The sequence below is a fragment of the Verticillium alfalfae genome, genomic scaffold, assembly GCF_000150825.1.
Source record: "Verticillium alfalfae VaMs.102 supercont1.1 genomic scaffold, whole genome shotgun sequence".
NCBI lineage: Eukaryota > Fungi > Ascomycota > Sordariomycetes > Glomerellales > Plectosphaerellaceae > Verticillium > Verticillium alfalfae.
The window spans coordinates 3,543,256-3,564,785 of NW_003315038.1; the positions used below are offsets into that span (position 1 = coordinate 3,543,256).

The 21,530-nt window shown below is 56.3% G+C and overlaps 7 protein-coding genes across 7 annotated transcripts; 5 read left to right on the forward strand and 2 right to left on the reverse strand.

Annotated features, from left to right (window-relative positions):
* Positions 1–4,071: 4,071 nt before the first annotated feature.
* On the forward strand, positions 4,072–4,710 carry VDBG_01070 (developmental regulator FlbA; the record flags this gene model as incomplete). The annotated part of the gene is made up of 1 exon (XM_003009341.1): positions 4,072–4,710. One exon carries the CDS (start codon positions 4,072–4,074, stop codon positions 4,708–4,710), a length of 639 nt encoding a protein of 212 aa, XP_003009387.1.
* A 429-nt stretch (positions 4,711–5,139) lies between these two features.
* On the forward strand, positions 5,140–7,368 carry VDBG_01071 (developmental regulator flbA; the record flags this gene model as incomplete). Its single annotated transcript, XM_003009342.1, has 2 exons — positions 5,140–6,267; positions 6,325–7,368. The coding sequence occupies 2 exons, from the start codon at positions 5,140–5,142 to the stop codon at positions 6,448–6,450; spliced, it is 1,254 nt and encodes a 417-aa protein (XP_003009388.1).
* Positions 7,369–8,055: 687 nt separating this feature from the next.
* VDBG_01072 (predicted protein) lies at positions 8,056–9,444 on the forward strand (the record flags this gene model as incomplete). The annotated part of the gene is made up of 2 exons (XM_003009343.1): positions 8,056–8,295; positions 8,356–9,444. 2 exons carry the CDS (start codon positions 8,056–8,058, stop codon positions 9,442–9,444), a joined length of 1,329 nt encoding a protein of 442 aa, XP_003009389.1.
* Positions 9,445–10,575: 1,131 nt separating this feature from the next.
* On the reverse strand, positions 10,576–11,802 carry VDBG_01073 (conserved hypothetical protein; the record flags this gene model as incomplete). The annotated part of the gene is made up of 1 exon (XM_003009344.1): positions 10,576–11,802. One exon carries the CDS (start codon positions 11,800–11,802, stop codon positions 10,576–10,578), a length of 1,227 nt encoding a protein of 408 aa, XP_003009390.1.
* Positions 11,803–12,656: 854 nt separating this feature from the next.
* On the reverse strand, positions 12,657–15,429 carry VDBG_01074 (origin recognition complex subunit 4; the record flags this gene model as incomplete). The annotated part of the gene is made up of 4 exons (XM_003009345.1): positions 12,657–13,241; positions 13,295–13,723; positions 13,779–13,940; positions 13,996–15,429. The coding sequence occupies 4 exons, from the start codon at positions 15,427–15,429 to the stop codon at positions 12,657–12,659; spliced, it is 2,610 nt and encodes an 869-aa protein (XP_003009391.1).
* Positions 15,430–17,369: 1,940 nt separating this feature from the next.
* Positions 17,370–17,693, forward strand: VDBG_01075 (predicted protein; the record flags this gene model as incomplete). The annotated part of the gene is made up of 1 exon (XM_003009346.1): positions 17,370–17,693. One exon carries the CDS (start codon positions 17,370–17,372, stop codon positions 17,691–17,693), a length of 324 nt encoding a protein of 107 aa, XP_003009392.1.
* A 1,143-nt stretch (positions 17,694–18,836) lies between these two features.
* Positions 18,837–21,144, forward strand: VDBG_01076 (conserved hypothetical protein; the record flags this gene model as incomplete). The annotated part of the gene is made up of 2 exons (XM_003009347.1): positions 18,837–19,070; positions 19,534–21,144. The coding sequence occupies 2 exons, from the start codon at positions 18,837–18,839 to the stop codon at positions 21,142–21,144; spliced, it is 1,845 nt and encodes a 614-aa protein (XP_003009393.1).
* Positions 21,145–21,530: the final 386 nt, after the last annotated feature.

Here is a 21,530-nt window from a genome sequence, read left to right on the forward strand (position 1 = left end):
CCCTCCAGTGGATCCAACTCCGTGCACGGAAAAGTCGTGGCGAGAAGTGGCAATGATTCGGCGTTAAACTTGTCAGTACTGGTCGAGTCGACGGGGCGAGGGAGGAGCATGGCTCGTGTCCCCAAATTAGCCATGTAGCCTGCGCGCGCTTACCCTGGTGCAGAGATCCATCATGCAAGCGCAGTGGAAGCAAGGCATTCATTCGGTTGGCGTGGTGAAGAAAACGTCCTTTTGCAGCATGACAAGCGTGATGATGGAGTTGGGCATGCAAACCGATGGAACCAGAGAAAGCAAATGTCAAGATTATGGTCTTCTATCCGTCTGTGGACAAGATCGCAGCAATGGGTTGGCCAGAGGAGTGGAGTGGAGTGGGCCAGCCTGTGGTAAAACGGGGACAGTGAGGGACGCTGAGAGGGACTACCATGTACACTGGTACACGCTAGACGCTGGTCGCTGGGAGATGGGAGAGGGGAAGACAAAGTACAGTACCTACCACTGAGAGAGTTCCGCCCCCTGGTCTGCTCGCAGCGAGAAAAAAAATTGATGGCAGGGGCCAGGGTCAATGTTCTGGCAGGGGCCTGTCGGGAGTGACTGCGCGTGGCAGCAACGTGACGAGGAACACCTTCTTCTCCTCCCCCCTTCACCCCACCTCACAGGAAGCACGAAAAGGCGGTCGCACAGCGTGGCTTACAGGGAAGTGAACGGAGCCCAGAGGGTGTTGGAAGGGGGGAGGAGGGGGCTAGGTGCTACATGTACAAGGAGGGGTGCACCTGGGGGGCAGTGAGGGTGGGTAGCATCCCTGGAGCCACGCGCCGATCTGTCTCTTTGCTGGTGGTGAGACGACGCAATTCTTTCCGCTCTCCACCTAATGCGTGATGACAGGGGGTTCTTGGCGAATGGGAGATGATTGTCATATTGCCCTTTCCCCCTCATGCTGCCTACCCTCCGCAGCTCTTCTGTGCCTGATGCCCACGCGCCATTGCCAGCCTGGAGGGTTGCGGGCAGGCAGGGAGGCAGGCAGGGGCCAAGGCAAAAGAGCGTGTCCGTCGCTTGCATTCACCCGTCAGTCTGTTTTGAGGTACATGTATGTCCCCCCCCCCTTCCCATCGATACATATCTGACAGATGTATGGATGTACCACGCTCGCAGAGGCGGTGTCGACCCAACAGGTGTGAGCATCTCCAAAGAGATGACGAAGAGCTACCTAGGCAACAATCGTGTCATCAGGCTGAAACAAGTTGTAGGGAAAGCTCCGTGTTCATTGATGATGTGTAGCACAAAGAGGCCCCGCCCAAGGAGCCGACGCGTCAGAGGGGGTGCAGAGCAAATTCCTTTTTGTAGCCCACATTGGCCACATGGCATTTCAGCACATCATGGCGGCCGGATGGGCTGTCACAAAAGGCACCCTCCTTCGCCAGCCTGTGTGATAAGTGATACTTTTACGTCTCATCACCGCCTATCAAACCCTCCCCCTCAGCAGCTGCCTGCCATCCGGAATGATGGAAGGCCCCATTGACGGATGTGCCAGGGTCAGCGCGTCAGCAATACGCAGCCAGAAAGCGCCGGGCTACCTAGGGTACCATACAGATACTTGATCAAAGGCCGTCCGAAGATCTCCCCTCTAGCCATCGCACACAGACTAGGTAGGCATGGTACATGAGCTGATGAGGTATGTAATGCTACCAGAACAAACCAACCGGTTGAAACACAAGGGCACATGGTCAAATATGTCCAGCAGGTGCGTGCCTTGGCTCGGTCGGTGCCAGCCATCGACAATGTCCCAAGGCCACTTGGGCCAACGGTCGAAGCGAGATGCCACTAATATTGAAATGGCCAGCATGAGCGCCAATGCCGGCTTCCAGATTGCCTTTTGAACCTTGTCTTGCCAACATCGAAGGCCTTGCCGACGCAGCCAAAGTTTCTAGTAATCCATGAGCTACGGCCTGCCAAGCGGCTACGTCAGCCGCCAGTGGCCAACCCTTCAATGTGCCGGCGCGCAATGTCATTGACAACTGTCCGAACCTATGGTCTTGCGAATCCCAAACCTACCTGCAGGGGACGATCTCGCAGCCAGTCGTAGGGCAGATGGGGGGGGGAATCGGGCAAAATGTCCGCTGTCACACCGGACAGCGCATATACCGGCCTCTACTTGCACTACAGCCCCATTGTTCTAGACTTGGCACCTGGATGACGGCCGCCATATATGTATGGGATGGGGAAAGGGGGGCGTGGCGATCGATGGGCATGCCCGCACCGTCGAAGACAACATGTCTGGGGCTCCGCCGACATGTCTGATCTGTGTGCTGCAGGCGTTGGGAGTGAAATCCCCTTCGGTGGTTGGACACAGAACGCCGCACGGCAAGCTCGCATGCTTTTCTGAAGGTCCAATGAAGCGCCCACAGAGAAGAATGTCCCGGGATTTTGGTAATCGTCTTAGTTTGGTTGGCTTCCGAGGGTAGCGGCACGCCTCTATATCATTGTCGTGCAAGAAAATCACAATTCTTCACGTCCCCCAACATGCGTATGCGGCACACACAAGCACATCCAGAGAGAGAGAGCGCTCGCGCCTTTCGGTCTCTCGGTCTCCGTGAGCCCTCCCGGGGGTGACGTAGCCGCTGTCGCAGAAACGAAGACGCGAGGGAGCGAAAGTGGATGAGAAAGTGGTCCCCAAGTGCTGACAAGTCAAAAGAGGGGGCCTACACGCAGATGAGCGACCTCGGCCATCGCGGCGGACAAAGAAGATCACTCAGCCATGCGGCCGTCTACCGACGATTGTCGGATCTAACCCTCCTCACCAGGAGGGCATGAGCGAATCTGATGGTTAGTTTTGCTATCTGAGAGCGTGGCGTCTGTTCTTTGACCACGTTTTGGGCTGTCAGGAAACAGACTACCTGTTGAGATTTGCGGCTACCTATGCTCTAGCTGCTGATTGACTGGGGCGGCTTTACCCAGGCCAGCCAAGGAACGAATACCCTAGCCTAGCAAAGTAGGGGACTGTCCCTCGTTTGCATCAGCGTCGCCGTGTAAAATTGGCCCTGCAGAATCCACACGGGACGAGAACACAATGGTCGCGTTCTACATGCGATTGAAAAGACCTCACAAAATGTGGCCCATCAGATAACCGGCGGTGTGGTCAGCGGGGAAAATATTAGGGGCCTTTCTTCCCTTGAGTCTTTATCGCTCAACTCCCGTATCTCGAAGCACAGTCCTGGTCTGCTTTGTTTGAATGCCGGCTTCCATGCTTCGACACGTGTTGCACGGGGGACCCCCTGCCCCAAGTTCGACATTGGGAGGAGGCTAGGTGCGGATGGGGGAGTGCTGGTGGATTCAAGGGGGGGTGCCTTGAGCAGGGGTCTGTCAGCAGGTGAATTGTCCATACAATTTCGTACCCCAATGTCACTTCTCCATAGATTTTGGGTGAGCAGATACCAAAATGGAAATAATAGACGGACAAGATGAAGGAGGACGGAAAGGGGAGGAAGAAGGGGGGGGGTTCTAATGACTCCTGGACTGCCGCCTAGTGCAAGCTGCCCCCCCGGTGCCTACCCTCAACCTTCGCATAGGACAACCCTCCGTCGCATGTACTTCGACCAAGTACCCGCAACTTACAGGGATCAGACCCGCTCAGGACCCAGGACCCACCCGTCCGCTCGTGGCCGTGGTGGACCTCAGGTGCGCAGGTGGGTGCATAGGCAAGTGCGCGCAAGTGCACCCACAGCGGCCTCGCATCGCTTCTCACCAGGTTTACCAGGTCAGGGAATACTCTAGTACCGAAATCCGACAGTCCAGGTCCTGGTCCAGGTCCGGGTCCAGTCCTGTGGAGGCACGGTACAACAAGGTAAGGCAAGGCAGGGTAACCTGGGAAAAAGGTGCTGCTTGCTGTTGCTAGAGCCCTGGCAGTCCACATGGTACATTAGCACCGTCGCTGCCTTTTCCCCCTCCGTCTTATTCCACCCGTTCTCTGAAGGGTCACGTTCTTTTTTATCTCGAAGAACCCCCCCTCTCCTTCCTCTGTTCTCGTTGCCGCCCCCTTCCACATACTCTTATTTTACTTCTCGTGCTCTCCGTTAGATGGCCGTCATCTCCCATTCCAACCGCTCCTCAATCCGAGATCAACTACCGCAGTCGATATCGACCTCACGATCTTCCACCAGAGTTGCTAGTCGCCGCTCTTCACTCGCCTCGCCTTCGGCTCCCTCCTCACCCGCCGTTGACCCTTTCTCCCACGAGGGCCAAGCCGCCTCCACCTCGACGGGCTACCGCCAGATCGGCCACTTCAGCTCTCCTTCCACGAGCAAGATCCAGCGATCCGGAGGCTTGCTCGGCCTTGCAGCTGCTGCAATCGACAAGACGCAGTCTGCGCTGTCCACCCTGCAGTCACAGTCACAGTCACAACCCGACTACTCCATACGTCAGCGTTCCTCCAATTCCGCTTTGGGCAGAGTCGCCTCCAGTGCCGATTCCGCTTTCAGCCCCACCGACTTGGACAAGAACGCACACGCACGATACCGAAGGTCCAACAACCATTCTCCCGCTTCTTCTTCGACAGGCACATTCGCCGCCGAGGGCAAACACCCGAGTCAGGTGTCGCTGGCCAACGAAGTGCCCTCCTCACCCTATTCCGACACTGATCCCAACCGCCCTCTTCAATCCGCATCCCAGCCGTCGAGAACAAGATGCACCAAACTTCTTCGCGGTTGCTCCGCATGACGGACGACGACAAGCCATTCACAAAGGTAGGCATCGCCAGCTGTTGCCCTTGTTCAATTGATGTGTGGTACTATTGTGCGCGAGAACGCATGTCTCGAAGGACAATCGACCTCGCCTCGTGTTGAGCATTCCGCCGCACTCAACCCCGCCATCCCCATGCCCCCTCTTCCCTGCCCTCTTCCACCCAGATCTTTCTTGTAAAAAGGCTCACACACCACATAGGATTTCAAAGATCTCTTCGCAACCCTTGTTGTCAGCCTACTGTCCCTATCTGCGCATCGCGTCCGCCTTACTCGGGTTGAGAACACTTTCCTCTCAGAAGATGCCATCAACAATCTTGGTTCCCTGAAATTCTCTCAGTCGAACCGCATGCCGGATCCGAAAGACCCCTCCCGCATCGTAACAACGACAACGACGACAACCTTTTCCATGGCCAAAGACATGGCTCGTTCTATTTGCCAAAGGTTCCTCGAGGCACGATTCATTGAATCCGCCGACGGAAAGTATCAGCAGGTCTACAACATGAAGGGCTCTGTCTGGCAACTGACGCCAAAAGGCGTCACTGTTCTCGATCGATTCTGCTCTCGCAACGGCATTCAGCAGAAGCAAACATCCGACCTTATCGGGTCTACCCTTTCACAGCTCGTTATTCTGGAGCGTGATGGCCAAACCGACAAGCTCATTACCGACCGTGGCACAGTCGAAGTTGTCTTCCGTCGATTCGTCGGCACACATGGTCCTAACATCAAGTCTAGCGTCACATCGGCAGATTCCGATTCGCTCAGTGACTACCGGGATGGCCTCACGGGTGTCAAGATGGCTAGCGAGCGTAAGATCAATGGCAAGACGTACCGCGACACCTTCACAGGCAAGGGTGCGACAGACTGGCTCATGGACTGCTGTACAACCGTGGACAGGAGGGAGGCTGTGGACATTGCGACGCTCTTTGTGCAGTGTGACCTGATGGAAGCAATCGTGCAAGACCGAGCACACATGTCGCAGTACGCCGGCCACAACGTCTTCCAGCCCACCAAGAATGCTATTTACCAGCTCACCGCCAAGGGCAAGGATCTGATTAACAACGTGGGCTCCAGGGGGCGAGCTTCTGAAAGCGAAGGTACCAACCCAAGCCGCAATGCGATCGCGCGCGACTCAAACACGCAGAGGCTGGACAAGATTCTTAACGACGCCGCACTCCGCTTGCTGTTCCGCGAGAACCTCAGGGAAACTCATTGTGAAGAGAATCTGTCGTTCTACCTTGACGTCGACGACTTCGTCAGGAGCTGCAAGGTCGCCATCCGTTCTGCTCAGAAGAACCCGAATTCCACTTCTATGGACGGGATCAAAGAAATCATGGCACAAGCTTATGGCATCTACAACGCCTTCCTAGCCCCAGGATCCCCCTGCGAGCTGAATATTGACCATCAGCTGCGCAACAACCTGGCAACTCGCATGACGAAGGCTGTTGGTCAAGACGTCGCCATGATAGACACGCTGCAAGAGGTTACGGCTCTGTTTGAAGACGCCCAGAACGCCGTCTTCAAGCTTATGGCTAGTGTGAGTCTTCGCCGCATCCTTATTCCAACGGAGCCATGTACTAACAATTGACCCTAGGATTCTGTGCCAAAGTTTCTTCGCAGTCCGAAGTACGAGCACACATTGAAGCACTACGACTTTGACTCCCTCACCAACATTCGCCCTGGCTTGGAGCGCAGCCAGAGTAGGTCGAACCGGCCATGACGAGAACAAAGAAAATGAAACAAATGCTCGACCGATACCCGATATTCTGTTGAATCTCACGCTCGCGACAAAAATAGGAGTTTCCATACTCCCCGCATTTTCCCCATGAAACCCTTTTGCATGAGGGCCGGCTCGACGCAATTGGCTATAATTGCTTCTCGCCCTCTGCCCCGGCGTTATTGGGGCCACTTATCTAATATCGTGCATATCTACGACGGATCGCGGCCACGATCCACAAGGGTCGGCCTGCTTCCCCGGACTGGTCCAATCTCCACTGCCATCTGGGTCTGATTTATATCTTGGAAACGGGGAGGGGCGTTCGAGGGATTGACCATCTTAGACACATCATGAATCGGTCGGAGATGTGGGTGGAGCATTGCTTTTCCCCGAAATCTTTGCATGCTCCTTTTTTATCTCCCCCCCCCCTGAGAGCGTTCCCACTCTCCGACATTGTACGCTCTTTCAATTCTGTCTTGGATTCCATTGGGTGGAGGACCGGCAGGAAATAGGAAGGGAGGATGCTCCCCTTCTCCTCGCATCGGGACGAATTAACGACGGCCACCAAATGACGGCCGATGGTATGAGGGAAGCAAAAAGTCTATCACGCACAACGCCCAACCTGCCAGCCCTTGTCTCTGTTCAACGACATGTGGAGGGAAACTTCAAATGTCGCCGACGAACAGGAAGGTGCGATACCGATTGGTCCGTTCGGAACAACCCACAAAGGCAGGCGATGTGATGGATGTATGGTTACTGAGGCAGATGAGGAATTTACTCCAGAACGCGTCTCGCGTTCCATGTGTACATATGCACTCGCACGCGTGCGCAGAGAGCATCATCAGATAACTTTGTGGCTCCGCCCTTCCTTTCGATAGAGCATTAGGGAGAATGGAAGAGGAGCACGGCATTCGCCAATTTACCAGCATGACCATGACATGTTTGGATTTTCAGCAGGCTTGTAGTATGCAGGATGGCGGCGTGTCCCTTGGCTTGAGATGTTCCAGCCATACCAGAACCATTGGACACAAGGTGTGAAGCACCGACCCATGGATGCCCTGTTTCCAGAGACAATGACGGAGGTTAGGCCACAAGACGAACCGAGCTGATTGTTTTTCGCAGTATCCTGGAATGCTGGTCTACTCGATCGGGCGCTCCCGCCATTCCTGCACCCCAACATCGGCCAAATAAGCGTTCGATGAGTTCGATGGCCGCTCAGTATTCAGCCGAAACGATGTCTCTGCGAGGGCCCGCCGCTGTGGTTGGCGCCCCTTGATGGATTCCTTCCTGTGTTGTTGTGCCTGAATCTGGGCAGCCCAGCCCTGCAGATGGTTGTGGTAGGTGTTCTGGAGCCGACACTGGTGAGGGTTTGTTTGTCGTCGTTCGTCCATAAATGTTGAGGCATCCTCGATGTTGTGCTTTTCCCCTTCTGCCTCATCATCCTCATCTCGCAATCAGTCACTCTTTTGACAGTCGCTCTTTAGCATTTTTGTTCGATCTTTTGCAACCAACCCCAGTCATTCTCTTGGACCCTCAGCAACCGCCCTCTCACCCAACACAACAGAGCAGCCTTATTCTTCAACGCCCCTTCCCGCTCGATTCGTCAAGATGTACACCAACACTGTCCTCAGCACCCTCGCCGCCGCCGGCATGGCCTCGGCCTACGTGCCTGCACGCCGCCAGGAGACCAACGGCACCGTCACGACCACCACGGTCACCGAGGTCGTCTCCGAGCTCGCCACCTGGTGCCCTGAGCCTACCAACTATGTCACCTGGGAGGAGAAGGTGTACACCGTCGAGGGCCCCACCTGGTTCACAATCACGGACTGCCCCTGCACTGTGACTCGCGTATGTCTCTCCCTTGGACCTGACGATCGCCTTGCGGCGTTATTGACATGATGATGACAGACCACCGAGTGCGCCGGAAAGCCCACCCCTCACCCCTGGACTCCTGAGCACCCCGGCCACGGCGGCCACTACCCCCACGGAGAGTGCCACGACGGTCACTACCCCGACGGCAAGCCTTGCCACGACGGCCACTACCCTCACGGTCACGGAGAGTGCCACGACGGCCACTACCCCGACGGCAAGCCTTGCCACGACGGTCACTTCCCTCACGGTCACGGAGAGTGCCACGATGGTCACTACCCCGACGGCCAGCCCTGCCACGGTCACGTCAAGCCCGTCCACCCTCACTACCCCGGCCACCACGAAGAGTGCCACGGCGGCAAGTACCCTGACGGCAGCCCCTGCGACGACGGTCACTACCCTCACGGAGAGTGCCACGACGGCCACTACCCTGACGGCAAGCCTTGCCACGACAACATGAAGCCGGTTCACCCCGAGTACCCTGCTGGCCCCGGCAAGTACCCCGGTCAGTGCCACGGCGGCAAGTACCCTGACGGCAACACCTGCCACGGCGAGCCCCGCTACCCCGACGGCTGCGTCGACAGCAAGTACCCCGATGGCCGTGAATGCCACCCGCTGTACCCCGTGTACCCTGCCGACTGCCACGAGGGCAAGTACGCCGACGGCCGTGAGTGCCACTCTGCCTACCCGGAGTACCCTGCCGAGTGCAAGTACGCTCTGTACCCCGACGGCAAGCCTTGCGAGCCCATCCACCCCGAGTACCCCGCCGAGTGCCACGGCGGCAAGTACCCCGACGGCCGCGACTGCCTGCCCGTCTACCCCAACGTTCCCCCCCACGGTCCTGAGGTTCCTGAGAAGCCCGTCTGCGACGGCCCCGACTGCGGCAAGCCCCAGCCCCCTCCCCACAACAACAAGCCCGTCTGCGACGGTCCCCACTGCGAGAACGACGGCAACAAGCCCGCCTGCTACGGCCCTGCCTGCGAGGCCAGCGCCACCCTCCCCCACGTCCCATACCCCACCGGCGACCACGTCGAGGTCAACGGCGCCGCCTCGCTCCAGCAGGGCCTGCTGTGCGCCGGCATGGCCATCGCCGCCGTTGCCACCGTCTTCGGCGCCGCCGGCTGCTAAAGCTCCTCCTTTCTTTCGGGGACGACTCTTGTTCTGTTCACTCTCCGGACAGAGCTGGTCAACGGACAAGGGAGCGGGAGGGTGTGGGAATGTTTTGTCTTCTTTCAACAAGAACGAAACGAACGAGAGAGCAAACACTTCCCCCCAGAAAAACACACGCGCCCACCCAACACACAACAACAACAACACAATCTATACTAACTGGAGGTCCCGGCCCCACATCGTCGCTGTCCGTTAGAGGTCCTGGCGGCGGGGAGCATCGGGAGGATGAAGTGGTTATTCCATTTGTCTCAACACCTGCATCCTGGTAATGAGTCTGTGGTCCTGGGGTCCTGGATTTTTCGGTGCTTGCAATTCTACGTCTGTCTCTTCCATCCCTGCCCCCTTTTGTCCCTTCCAGCACCTTTTCTGAAGGTGTGCCAAGGGGGAACAGGGGAGGGGGTAAAAGAGACTGGCCTGCTGTAATTCGAGCGGTGGTTCTGTTTCCACCCTTTCTGCATTTGCTATTCTGTTTTTTTCCCTGGCTAGATACTTGGCAGCAATTGACTTCGCACACGGTATCCCGGAAACATGAGCTCTCAGCCTGCGATCCAATGTGACCTTGCATGTGGTGAACAATCAGTGTTTGATGTTCAATCCCGCGTTCCATCCGACTCACCAAGCACGACAACCGTATCCGAACTATCACATAGTCTGATCGCATTGATCGATTCAAAGCTTTGTTCTAGGGACTTCTCGCTGACAGCCCGAACCCATCAGTCTCCCTTTCACTCGCCATTTCCCACACTTGTGATAGGCCACCGAAGCCTCCAATTTCAAGAGCGATACCGGGATGAGTCTGTACCCGACCAACGATTACATGATCGAACCCGTCTCAAGCCGAAAGATCACGATACCTGGCTGGGCTTCTTCTCACAGACGCTGATGGACCGGAGATGTCTCACAATAGATTTCCTACTACAGCTTAAGCAACGCTAAGGGGTATATATGTCATCTGACCATGTCAACGTCTCTCACTCCCCACAAACGGACATCCTCGTGATCCGAGCTCCTCCAGTTCGCCTCGATGTCACATCGCTTACCCTACAGCAGCCGTCTGGTGCTCGCGACGCGAATACTTATGCCACAGCTTCACGACTCCAGCTCGGCATATGCCTGATTCGCAGGCACCGTCTTCCTCGTCGTCCCTCCGGGTCGCAGCGCTGCCGGATGAGCGTGCTCCCACGACGCCTGCCCGCGCGGAGCGGTTGCGGGGCTCACCCCTTGTGCCTCGGTCGGCGTGGCGTTGGGTGTTGCCTCGTCCCAGGGCGTACGCATTGCCAAGTCCGAGTAGGCGTTGCTGGCAGGATACTCACGATCTGTCCCGGACAACTCAACAGGCTGCTGGTGGTTTTGCGCAGTCAATGACTGCCACGGTACGTCGCCCTTCGCGTCACGGTCGAAGAGCTGGCCGAGGTCGTGACCGACAGAGGCGTGTGACTGGTGGCGGATGCGCAAGGGTGAAGGATAGGCGCTGGGTGAGGTCGTGTCATTCGCCGTGCCGGGGGTTGAGTGTGCCGTCGAGCTTGCCACAGAGGGCGGGGCGGTCGTCTCGGGGGGCGTCGGAGGCTTCAAGTAGGACGGAATGTCGAGAGTAGGTGGGGACGGCGTTTTCCTGTGTCGAGGCGTCGAGTGAACAGAGGAGACGCTGTGCTGGCTCTCTGTCAACTGGTGGTTGTATACCGGCTTGGAGTAGCCGCCCGTCTGGGATTGCCATGACGTTTGATGACGGTGTTGCGGCTGCTGATGCTGCTGATGCTGGTACTGCCCCTGGACATGGCCGGCGTCTTCAACGGCGACGGCGCGGGCCTTCTCGGCGAGCTTGTCGACCAGCTGGCCATGACTCTTCTTAAGCGTCTTCTTGACAAACCCAGTCATGAGTACATTGCAGCGCATGTCGACGTCCTCGCGAAGGTAGAGGCCCTGGGAGGGGGCGTTGAGTCCCAGCTCACGCTTCTCGGGGGCCTCGCCGGGCAGAGTGCCGGCGACAGACCAGCGGTCGCGAATGTCGAGGCCCATGGGTGCGTAGCAGTGGGTCTGCAGGCCGGTGGGCAGGTCGTTGAAGGCGCAGGTATACGAGACGGCGGAGGAGGCGGCTGGAATTCCGGGGAGATAGGATATCTCGTCTGTCAGAGAGTACCAGACGCAGGCTTGTTCGTCGGCGGAGGCGTGCGGAGGCGGGGGGATCGGGTGGCGTTCCTTGATGAGAGGATTGAGATCAATCATCTCCAGGTGATTGTGGAGGAAGGCGAGCACCGCGTCGCGAGAAAGATCGGGGGGAAGCGGCGTGATAGTGGTGAATGTTGTGCGTTTGGCCATGGTGAAGGACGTGCTGGCTGGCTGTTTAATATTGCGTCGTGAGGTACCTATGTAAGGTCAGGGAGGTGAGGGTCAAGGTGAGATGGCTGAGCTGAAGAGTTGAGGAGCTGAGGAGCTGAGGAGCTGAAGAGCTGAAGGTGGGTGCGACAAGACGAGGAGGAGAGAAAGCGCTGGTGGTTGAGGCGGATGTAGCGGTAGAGTTCGTGTATCTCGTGAAGGAGTGGGGGCTGAGCAGCGCAGCTGAGGTGAGAGTTTGACTACCGCTGAGACGGTTGAGTGGCTCGGGGCGAGCAGGCAGGAGGGATGGAGGGAGGTATGACGACGTGCTGGACGTGAGAGCGTGACTGCTCCACAAAGACGAGGATTGGTAGGCCGGCCAAGGTCAGCGCTTCGGATGGCAGGCACAACTGAAACATGTGCTGGTCAATCAGAACGGCAGGAAGGACCAACCGCCTGCCCACCTGTTGTACTGTGCAATGCAACTACAAGAACACAGAAGAAGAGACGACCAGCAGGACCTCATCAATTGAGCCCAGATCGGGAATTGCCTAAATCGGCGTCATCTTGCATTCGAGATCAAGCCGCAGCCTCGACCAGGCCCCCCAAAATAGCAACAGTCTCGAGGGATACCCACTTTGCTTTCCGGACCCCCAGCCGGCTTTCCACGAGCGGCACAAGCACAGCCCACACAGCCAGCCTCCGAACCCTCCTGACAGCGAACTAACATCGGCAGAGTATTTTCCGGTAACCTGGGCGGCGCAGAGCCTCCCAGTCTTGGCGACCCTGTTGGTTGGTTGGTACACTTGTATTCGAGTCGTACACGGGAATCTAAATGGTACATCGTGGGTCGTGCATCAGATCGCCTTGCACCACCCTGTCAGCATCTGGCTGAGCTTCACGCCACCTGGAATCTCCTCGAGAGAAACATCGACCTTCCACATCCGCCCCTCGAGGCCCCCGTGCGTCCCTCCTCCAGATGCTTTGCCGCCGCCCAGGCTTGCGGGCAACAGCAAACCTAACGAGACGAGCCGCTCCCACGATACGCCTGCGACGCCACGACCCCAGACACGGACGCCGCCTCCGAGCGCCATCATGCCCGCGCCTGCCGATTGCACCCGGTGCCGGCCCATCAGCGAGCCATACTCATCATATGCCATGGCGAAATTGACCGTGTCCGTGTGTGCCACGATATCTAACCGTGCCGCCGCGATGAGCAGACCGAGGTCGAGGTCTGACAGCGCCGACAGTAGATGCAGCTTCGAGTTGGGGGCCGCGAGCCGGACCATTGTCGCTGATGCTGATGGAATCTCAAGGGCCAACTCGTCTACTGATAATGACGATAACGGTAGGATGCACTCCGTGAGGAACGCCGCTGCTGACTTGGTTGTGTAGTAGTGGTGCTGGAGGAGCGCCTTGAATGTTTTCTCCTCGTGCAGGTCCTGCTTTTGTCAGGGGTTGTGTCCCAAAATCAAAACCCATTGCGGGCACGCACCTTGACCATGTTGTTCCAGTTACGGTAGAACTCAACATGTCCCTGCACACCCTCGTCAATGCCTTCTGCCTTCATGTCCTCGTCGTCGACCGTCAGTCCCTGCCTGCAGACCTGCCAGTAGGACGTCTGATTCGCTGGCAGTGACAGATATACGTGCCGGTGGCTGAATCGGCTCTTCACTCGCTTCTCCAGCATCTCCACAACGTCCATCCGCGTCGTGCAGCCGAGCACTGCGATGGGCGCCTTGCGCGCCTGCGCTATGTCAAACAGATTGTACAGTAGCGTTTGACGCGCGTGAGACGCAAACATGTCAAACTCGTCAATGATGAAGATGACGGCCTTGGATGTGACCCCCTCCTCTGTCTGCGAGATCTCCGACGGATGGGAAAGGAGAGCTAGCAGAGACGCCATTGTGTCCGCGTAGTTTGACTGCTTCGGTCAGTGATCATAATGGTTTGTCTTGGTGGAAGCTTCATGTATTTACCTTCGCATTAACGTCATCGTCAACCTCCATCTCTTTACCCAACTGACGCCATATCTCCTTCAAAGCTAGCTTGTCATCTGTGTGGATGAAACCGTTGAGCCGGATGACATGAAACTCGCTCTTGTGACTGAGGGATAGTTCGGCAATGATGTTTTCCACAAGCTTCACTTCGTTAGCAGACGGAATCGAAAGCATGAAAATAAAAGACTAAACTTACCGTCGTCTTTCCGCAGCCCCTTGCACCAATCACAAGCATTGAGTTGCCCTCACCAGCCGAGACGGTCTGCTCAACGAGCTGATAGGCCTTCGTATACGCCTCGTCCTGGTTGATCAATTTGATGCGCCGCCGGCCCGCGCATCGGTCCAGCAGCACCCTCTGCAGCGAGCGAAGATGGTGCTCATAGTTGGGCAGCTGGGCGCCTGCCGCAGCCTTGGCCTGCTTCTTGTCGACGCACTCTTTGCAGAACCAGTCGCCCTCCGGAATGTCGTGGACGCCGTAGCATTTCTGATGGACAGCCTTGTCGCAGCCGTCGCAGAAAATAATCTCGTTGGGAGGTCTGGAGTTGCGCTTGTCGCATATCGAGCAGGCTGTATCTTCCTGCTCCTTCTCTTCTTCCTCTTCCTCCTCTACCCCCTCGGGCACTGGTTCCTCTTTCTTCTGTACCGGCTCATCTTGAACCTCATCCTCAACCTCGTCTCCGGATTCCAAGACAGGTTCGACTTGCCTAGGTGTCGACTTAACCGGCTTCGGGGTAGCCTTTGGGTATTTGGGCGGTCTTCCGCGAGGCCTCTTCTCCGACGACTTATTGGGCAAATCCTCAAAGAACACCGGCTCGCCCTTCTGACTTTGCGCAGCGCCAAACGCAACGCTCTTCCGGCGTTTGCCAGTATCCCCCGCACGCTTCGAGGGTGTCAGGATCCCCTTCAGCGGCACCGGCGCATCCCGCCTCAGGGGCTCGTGATGCCTCTGCGCGCTGGGCGTCGTGTTCAGCGCCGAGTTGGATCGCGACCGGCTCGCGGCGGGGCCACCGAGCTTGCGGGCGCTGGCCGTGTTGTCCTGCACTTTGGCCGTCGGGACTCTGCGCCGTCCGCTCGATCGAACGTGGATCGTTTCCTCTATATTCTCTGCCGTTCCCGGCGTCGCTTCGACCGGCTTCTCAATAGTTGCGGAGACTTCCTTGAGTGCTCGCGGTTTCGAGGCGCTGGTCTTCGCGGGTGCGGTGCCGTTGCGAGCTGTGCCGTTTGACCGGGGCGTCTTGCCTGGTGTATTCCTGGGCCGCGTGGGCGTCGGAGGAAATTCGTCCTCATTGTTGCCGTCTTCATCTGGGCTGTGCTCGCCCTTGTCTGACTCGGACACTTCGTAGGGGTCTTTGCGAGGCGTTGATGTCTTCTTTGCGCTACGGTTGGGCCCGGAGGGGAGTCGAGTTCGTGCTGGCGGCGGCGGCGCCTCACCGTCAGAGTCGGGTACGTCGTAAATGTCAGCCTCAGCCGTCTTGCTCGGGCGATGGCCATTGGTGTCGTGGAGGGATGTGCGCTTGGAGGTTGTCGATGTGCTCAGCTTTCGTCGCTTGGAAGCTGTGGCAGGCGCAGCATCGTCGTTGGTTCCCGAACGGGCTCGCTTGACGGGCTTCGAAGGCGCATCTTCGCTCATGGTCAATGTCGGCGACGGCCCGCGATGTTGTTACAGACGGTCTAGAGCAGCAATCCTGGTGGAGCGCAGATGGCATTTGGTCACAACATGACATTTCTGACAGGGAGCTGGGACCCCTTGCCGCTATGCTGTGGGGGATTCGTAGCGCCGAACGTCCTGGAGAGACGCGTTACACGCGTCGAGATTGAGATTACCTAAGCACATTGTCTAGTGCATCTTCACTTCGACTACCGTTTGAGCTTCAGGTGCCATTTCTGCTTTGTCTTGACGATTCAGGATTTCCATGTTGGCTTCATTTTACTCAAGGTCCAGAACCCCGCGACGATGGTTGCCACAGGACAGCCTAGCACAGCGCAGGGCAAACATCATGTGCCATCAACCGCACGCACTCAGTCGGACGCGCAGTTGCATTGACCAGAGGACGTCGTTGACCTTCAAGATGAAATATCTCCAATCTGGAGAACCGTTATCCAAGTAAACCCAACTGTCTCCATCCCCAGCGGTCACTGCTTAGCAACAGCGTCGAACAAAGTTGCCAGACCCATCACGAGTGCCCCTGTCGTGATGATGAAGCTTGCGACCGCCGCGCCAGTCTGTACGCTCGACTGAACATCCGCACCAAACTTGAGTACCGCAACCATGGGCCAAAACGCAGCAATAGCGATACTTATCACTGCAGGAACACCGACAACGTAGGAAACCGGATGCGCGTCCCACGCTACGACGAACCTCAGAGCCTGCTGAGGAGTATCCGAGATTGTCGGACGAAACACATGGTGTAGAAGCAACTGTTCCACGCGTCGTCTGTGTCCAGCAGGTATTTCGGCTACCATGCCGTCTTCGATCGCCCGGCAGATATTGGGGGACACGTCGAGCGTCGTTACATGGGCTCCTATGCTGACTCCATCCTTCACCTGAAAAATGCCGATCACACATCAGTCAGCTATTATGAACGATGACTTTGAAGTGTCAACCGACATCGCACTTCGGGTGCATGCCCGCCCGGATTTTACTTCATGTCCTGCGGCTCCGACCATGCAGGCAAGATCTGACTGTACCCAAGATAACCCTTCAGAGGGTGATTGGTGTGCAGGACGTACCTGCACGACTTCGATCCTCTTGAGTGACTTAGGGAGCAAAGCCTGTAACAGCCCATCGTGTATCCTCGACATGCGATAAAAAATCGACAAATGCTTGAAGACCCATGCGTCGTCCACTTCCGGTGCGTCAAACGCCGGACAGGGCAGAAGGACGTTGTCTGATCGGTCGAAGAAGACAGAGATGTGATGCTCGGAATGTTGGAGCCTCCAAGCTTCCAAGTAGTTCAGCGCAAAATTCGTTTTGGGAATCGCAAAGGTGAAGTACGCTGTCCAGTATATCCGCCAGGGTGACAGTCGCGGCACCCTGTCTTCAAGCCTTGCCGCCAGCCGTAGGAGGAATGCCGACTAGGTATCAGCTAGATGTGAGCGCTGCTCTAGAGTATTTGAACACAGCTGTATGTAATCATGACTACTCACTTCAAATATGGTGTTGTGTACCCAATGCAGAATGATCGATGTCGGTGCTATTCGTGCGACGTAAATTTGCAGGATTGAGCTTGCGCTGAGCAACACGAAGTCAATGACAAGTAAATAGTATAAATACACACCCATGAATAACAGGTTCGCATAGGTGGTACATAGTGTGATGAGCAACGTCATGGAACGCCAATATGGAAATGGAAACCAAATGTAAGGGTGCGGAATCAGGCGTGGAACTCCTTTGGCCACAAAGGCATCAGAAGAAAACCCATGAGGCTCTACGTCTTCGATAGTGGCTAGCGCCTCCAGGCGGGTGACCAACATTTCTCGCAGAGCAGCAAGACCTCTGCGTCCGCGAGATGGCACATGGTCCACGGCAATACCTTGCTCTGCGGCGCTCATGGCTGTTGATGTGAGGAAATGAAGAACGCGGTTAGGGCGGGAGGCGATGGGGATGTTTCGAAGACCGGTAGTGGCGGAAACTGGTATGAAAGAGTAACCGAATCACACGATTCATTAGTGCGGATATCGCAGCAGGCTGCGCAGAACAACGATTGTTCAGCTGCGTGGGCAAGGCTGGTGGCGTTTTCGAGCAGGCTTCACTTTCAGGCATGTGTGCAGGTGCAGGTGCAGGTGCAGGATAAGCGCTCACATGCTTCAGCTGAATTGACGATCATGAGACAAAATCGTCTCGACGAGGGTGGCTTTGTCGATCATGCACATGGCAAGGTTGTGAATCGATAGGCTGCACATTGTGTGTGTTTGGTTTGAAGATGTTGCTTGGCGCAACTCAGCAAACACCTCCTTCAGATCTCTGGCCCTTCGTGGCAGAGCAATGACACGCGACATTACCATACCACAAAGACGGACTTTTGGTACTGTAAGTCGAGCTTGACGTCTTCATGGTAGCGTATCGCAATACTACGTAATTGCCCCAAGCCAGACTGTTGGATGTGTGTACCCCAAGGCAAGGCTCTGGGCCCTGCTTGCATTGAACGACCCATCCATAGTATCGGGGAATCACTTTGGCGCTGAGCTACGAAGTGAAGCTGAGCCGCAATTCCGCGCACTTTCTCCAACCCCGAGGACGGCAATGATACCATGCAGGGCCCAGCATCAGTCAATAGCGTTCGTTTTTCAGAATGGTGTGGTAGCACAAACCAAGCACATCACAGAGCTGGTCTGCTGTAACTAACTCGGCTTCCAATGCCCAGGAATCACGTCGCCTTATCAGCTCGGTAATCCACTACGGCATACTGCTCACACACCACCATGGGAGAAGAGGGAGGCCAGTTTGAGTCAGCCGTCAACCCATTCCGGCCTAGAATCCAGACGAGGGAGCGAGGATGATCCGTCTTCACAGCACTTGGTGGGTGGATCACTGTCGAGTTGGTGTGATCGCGTTCGCGATTCTGCAGTTGTCTCCGTTGCGGATAGGCCGCGAGAAGCAGGGTTCGGGTCGGTGGCCGAGCGGGCACGCCATGTCTATTTTCTTCATGCACTTTGATCGCATCCTAAATATCCATCGAGGGTCCGGGCCTGAATGAGACTACCGAGCTCGTTGCCGGATGCTGATGAGAGCTCGCAGGGTAGAGCAAAGACCTGGAAAAGTGTGTGTGGGTGGTGTTGTAGTGAGTAGGTAAGGCAGGCAGGTATGTCATCCGAGAATAATCACGATCAAAGTCGCACAAAGCTCGAGCTGAGGCTGCCGATCTTGGTCACCCTCTTGGTCTTCGGGGGCTGAACTTTGGACTGGCCCGTCATGGGTTCCATATCACCCCTCCATGTGCCTCGGATGCTTGCTTGCTGGTGTTCTGCGACGCTTGAATTATCCTGACCCAAAGCTTGTTTCGACAGCAGCGGCATCGCAAGAGGAAGCGCGATACCATGGCTGACAAGGACGGACTGCAATACAAGCCGCTCAACGTGAAGCTTCACTTACTGAAAAGCCCTCTCAAGGAGGACGACGCCAGCTCGGACACCTTGTCAGTCGGGCTGCAAACCCTCATCCCAACAGTTGTCAAACCTTGGAGTTACCGGTATCAGCTGAAAGAGGAGCCTGTTTTTTCGAGAAACAATGAAGCGACAAACTTGGAAGTGTTTTACGACCTGTTTCTGGCTGTAAGTGGCCACCTCTTGAAATGGACTTCTGTTACTGACGGCACACGACATAGGCTGTGAGCCCTGTCTTTCCAGTGTCGACGATCCTACACGGCTACTGATGCAAACGTTGAAGTGCTTGAACTTGTTCAACAAAAATCAACAAGTCACGAGCTTACGAGGCCTAGTCGCATACGCCGGCTTCTTCTCGTACGTTGACCGCGCCACGGCTTCACCCTCACGTTGCTTACATGGTTCACCCGTACAGCCTGATGTGGACGACCTGGTTCCAGACCGGTTGTTTCGACGTTCGCTTCATCACAGATAGCGTCTTGAACGATGCGCCAGGGCAGTTCATCTGGGCGTCCTGGTTGGTTTCGCTGTTGTTTCGCCCAACTTTGACCCCAGCGAGCAGGATCCGCAGGTGTTCAAGACGTTTTGTATGTTTGAACAATGACAACCTCTCCTCCTGCGTGTCTGACAGGCCGCAGCGTTCATCCTGATGGTGTCCAGGCTGTGTCTGGCGCTCGAGTACGGCATGGTCCTTCTCCATGTCCGTCACTACACCAAAGCAAGAGTTCCGCTGCTTGTTCTGGTGGTCTCCAGCTCAGTGGCCGCATTTATTTACTTTGGACTTGCGTTCCTTTTCGACAGAGCGCATAGTAGCATCTTTTACATGTGGTACGGTATTGCATTTTTCGAAGTGGCCTCAAATGCCGTGCTCTCGACCTTCTACTCGATCCTGAGCTTCCAGGACACACACCTCATTCGTCGCATCAGTCTTCTCACCCTCATCATTTTTGGCGAGGGTGTTGCTATTGCATGCGACTCGGTCACCTCTGTTGTCGAGAGTGGGCACAATGCCTGGAGTGCGTCTCGTCTACCACGGATGACTCCGTATTCCATTAGAGCCCAGCTGACGAGTGGTGCAGCCCCCAAGACGATTGGCGTCGTGACTGCGGCTGTCAGCACTATTTACCTCGTCTTCATGGTCTACTTTGACTGGATGTGTCGATTCCATCTCCCGCGATGGCGGCAGCTGGCTTGGACGCTGCTGCATTTCCCGCTTCACTTGTGCATGACTCTTTTCATGGAGGGCGCCGCCCAATTCATCGTGGTTTGGAAGATTGCAGAGGGTGAATTGAGCCTGCTGACGGGCTTCAACCACATGGTCAAGACCTCGGCGGTTGTCGAGTTAACAGACAGCCTGTGGAATTTCACCAGCAACTTTACGAAACAGTACCCAGTCACGCACTGCTGGTCACAGATCGCCATCAATTCATCTTTCGATGCCATGCGTGACATTGACCTCGTACAGCTCCAGGAGCATCTGCAGACCGCAAGCCAGGAAGAGATTGACACGGATCCAAACCTTGCGGCATGGGGCCAGGCCGCGGCGGAAGTAATCCGAACGCTCGACAATCTTCTTCTCCAGGCATTCGACATTGACTTTACGAAAGAAGCGACCAGAGAACACGCGGGAATCAAGGCGCGATACATTGGCGACACGACAGCGCTGAACATGGAGGTGGGGAAACGCGCATCCAAGCGGTTCCGCACTCTCTTCCAGTACACCTTTGTGTGCGCCGGCGCCTTTCTCGCGCTGTCCAACGTCCTCTACTGCATCGCGTACATGGGGCGATGGACCCGTTGGGCCAAGGTGAGGGTGACGCTCAACTTTGTCATCGCGGCGGGCATCGCCCTCGTGGCGTGTGTGTCGCAAGACGCGGAGTACTTCAACAACTACAACAAGAAACCGTTCGTCTTGATGACGATGCTCATGCCGTACGTTGTCGTCCTCGTGCTGAACCATCTGCCGCACTCTCTGTCCGTGTTTGGGCTGCCGGGGTTCCCCTGGTGGAAGCGGCTGGGCAGAGATGTCGAGGTGACGCCGCCGATGGAGCTGATTCAGACTACCCATTATGACCCCCGCGAGCACTTTTTGGGGCCGCCCGACTCGGTCGTCGTCCTGGGCCAGCCGTACGCCGTGCCGCAGCAGCCGCGGTCGGTGTCGGCGGCACAGGGGCCGTACGAGGCTGTGGAGCAGACTGAAGAGGATGAGCAGTTCTACCGGGGGTATCGGCAGGAGCAGTAGTAGCAGCAGCAATAGACGGAGAACTGGAGTTTTCTGGTAGGAAGGCAGTGGTGAAGGCAGGGTAAGCTGAAAGGTGTGGACGGTAAGGTCAGCATGCTTGTCTCTACTTCAAGTATCGTTTGCTTTCTTTCTTTCCTTTTTTCCCTTTTTTCCCTTTTTTCCCTTTATTTCCTTTTCTAAAATATATGTATAATTTCGAATCTGGCAGGATGTTTCTTGCAGAATAGGATTCCTGCGCCATAACGAATTCCGTGTACATGTTAGCAAGAATCAGGAATCAAGAATCAAGAACCAATCCATGGCCCAACCGTGACATGTCCGTTTTGGCGGGGTTCCGTTTGTCGAGACGGTGCCCTATGAAAACGGTCACTGCTCGTGGGGTAGTT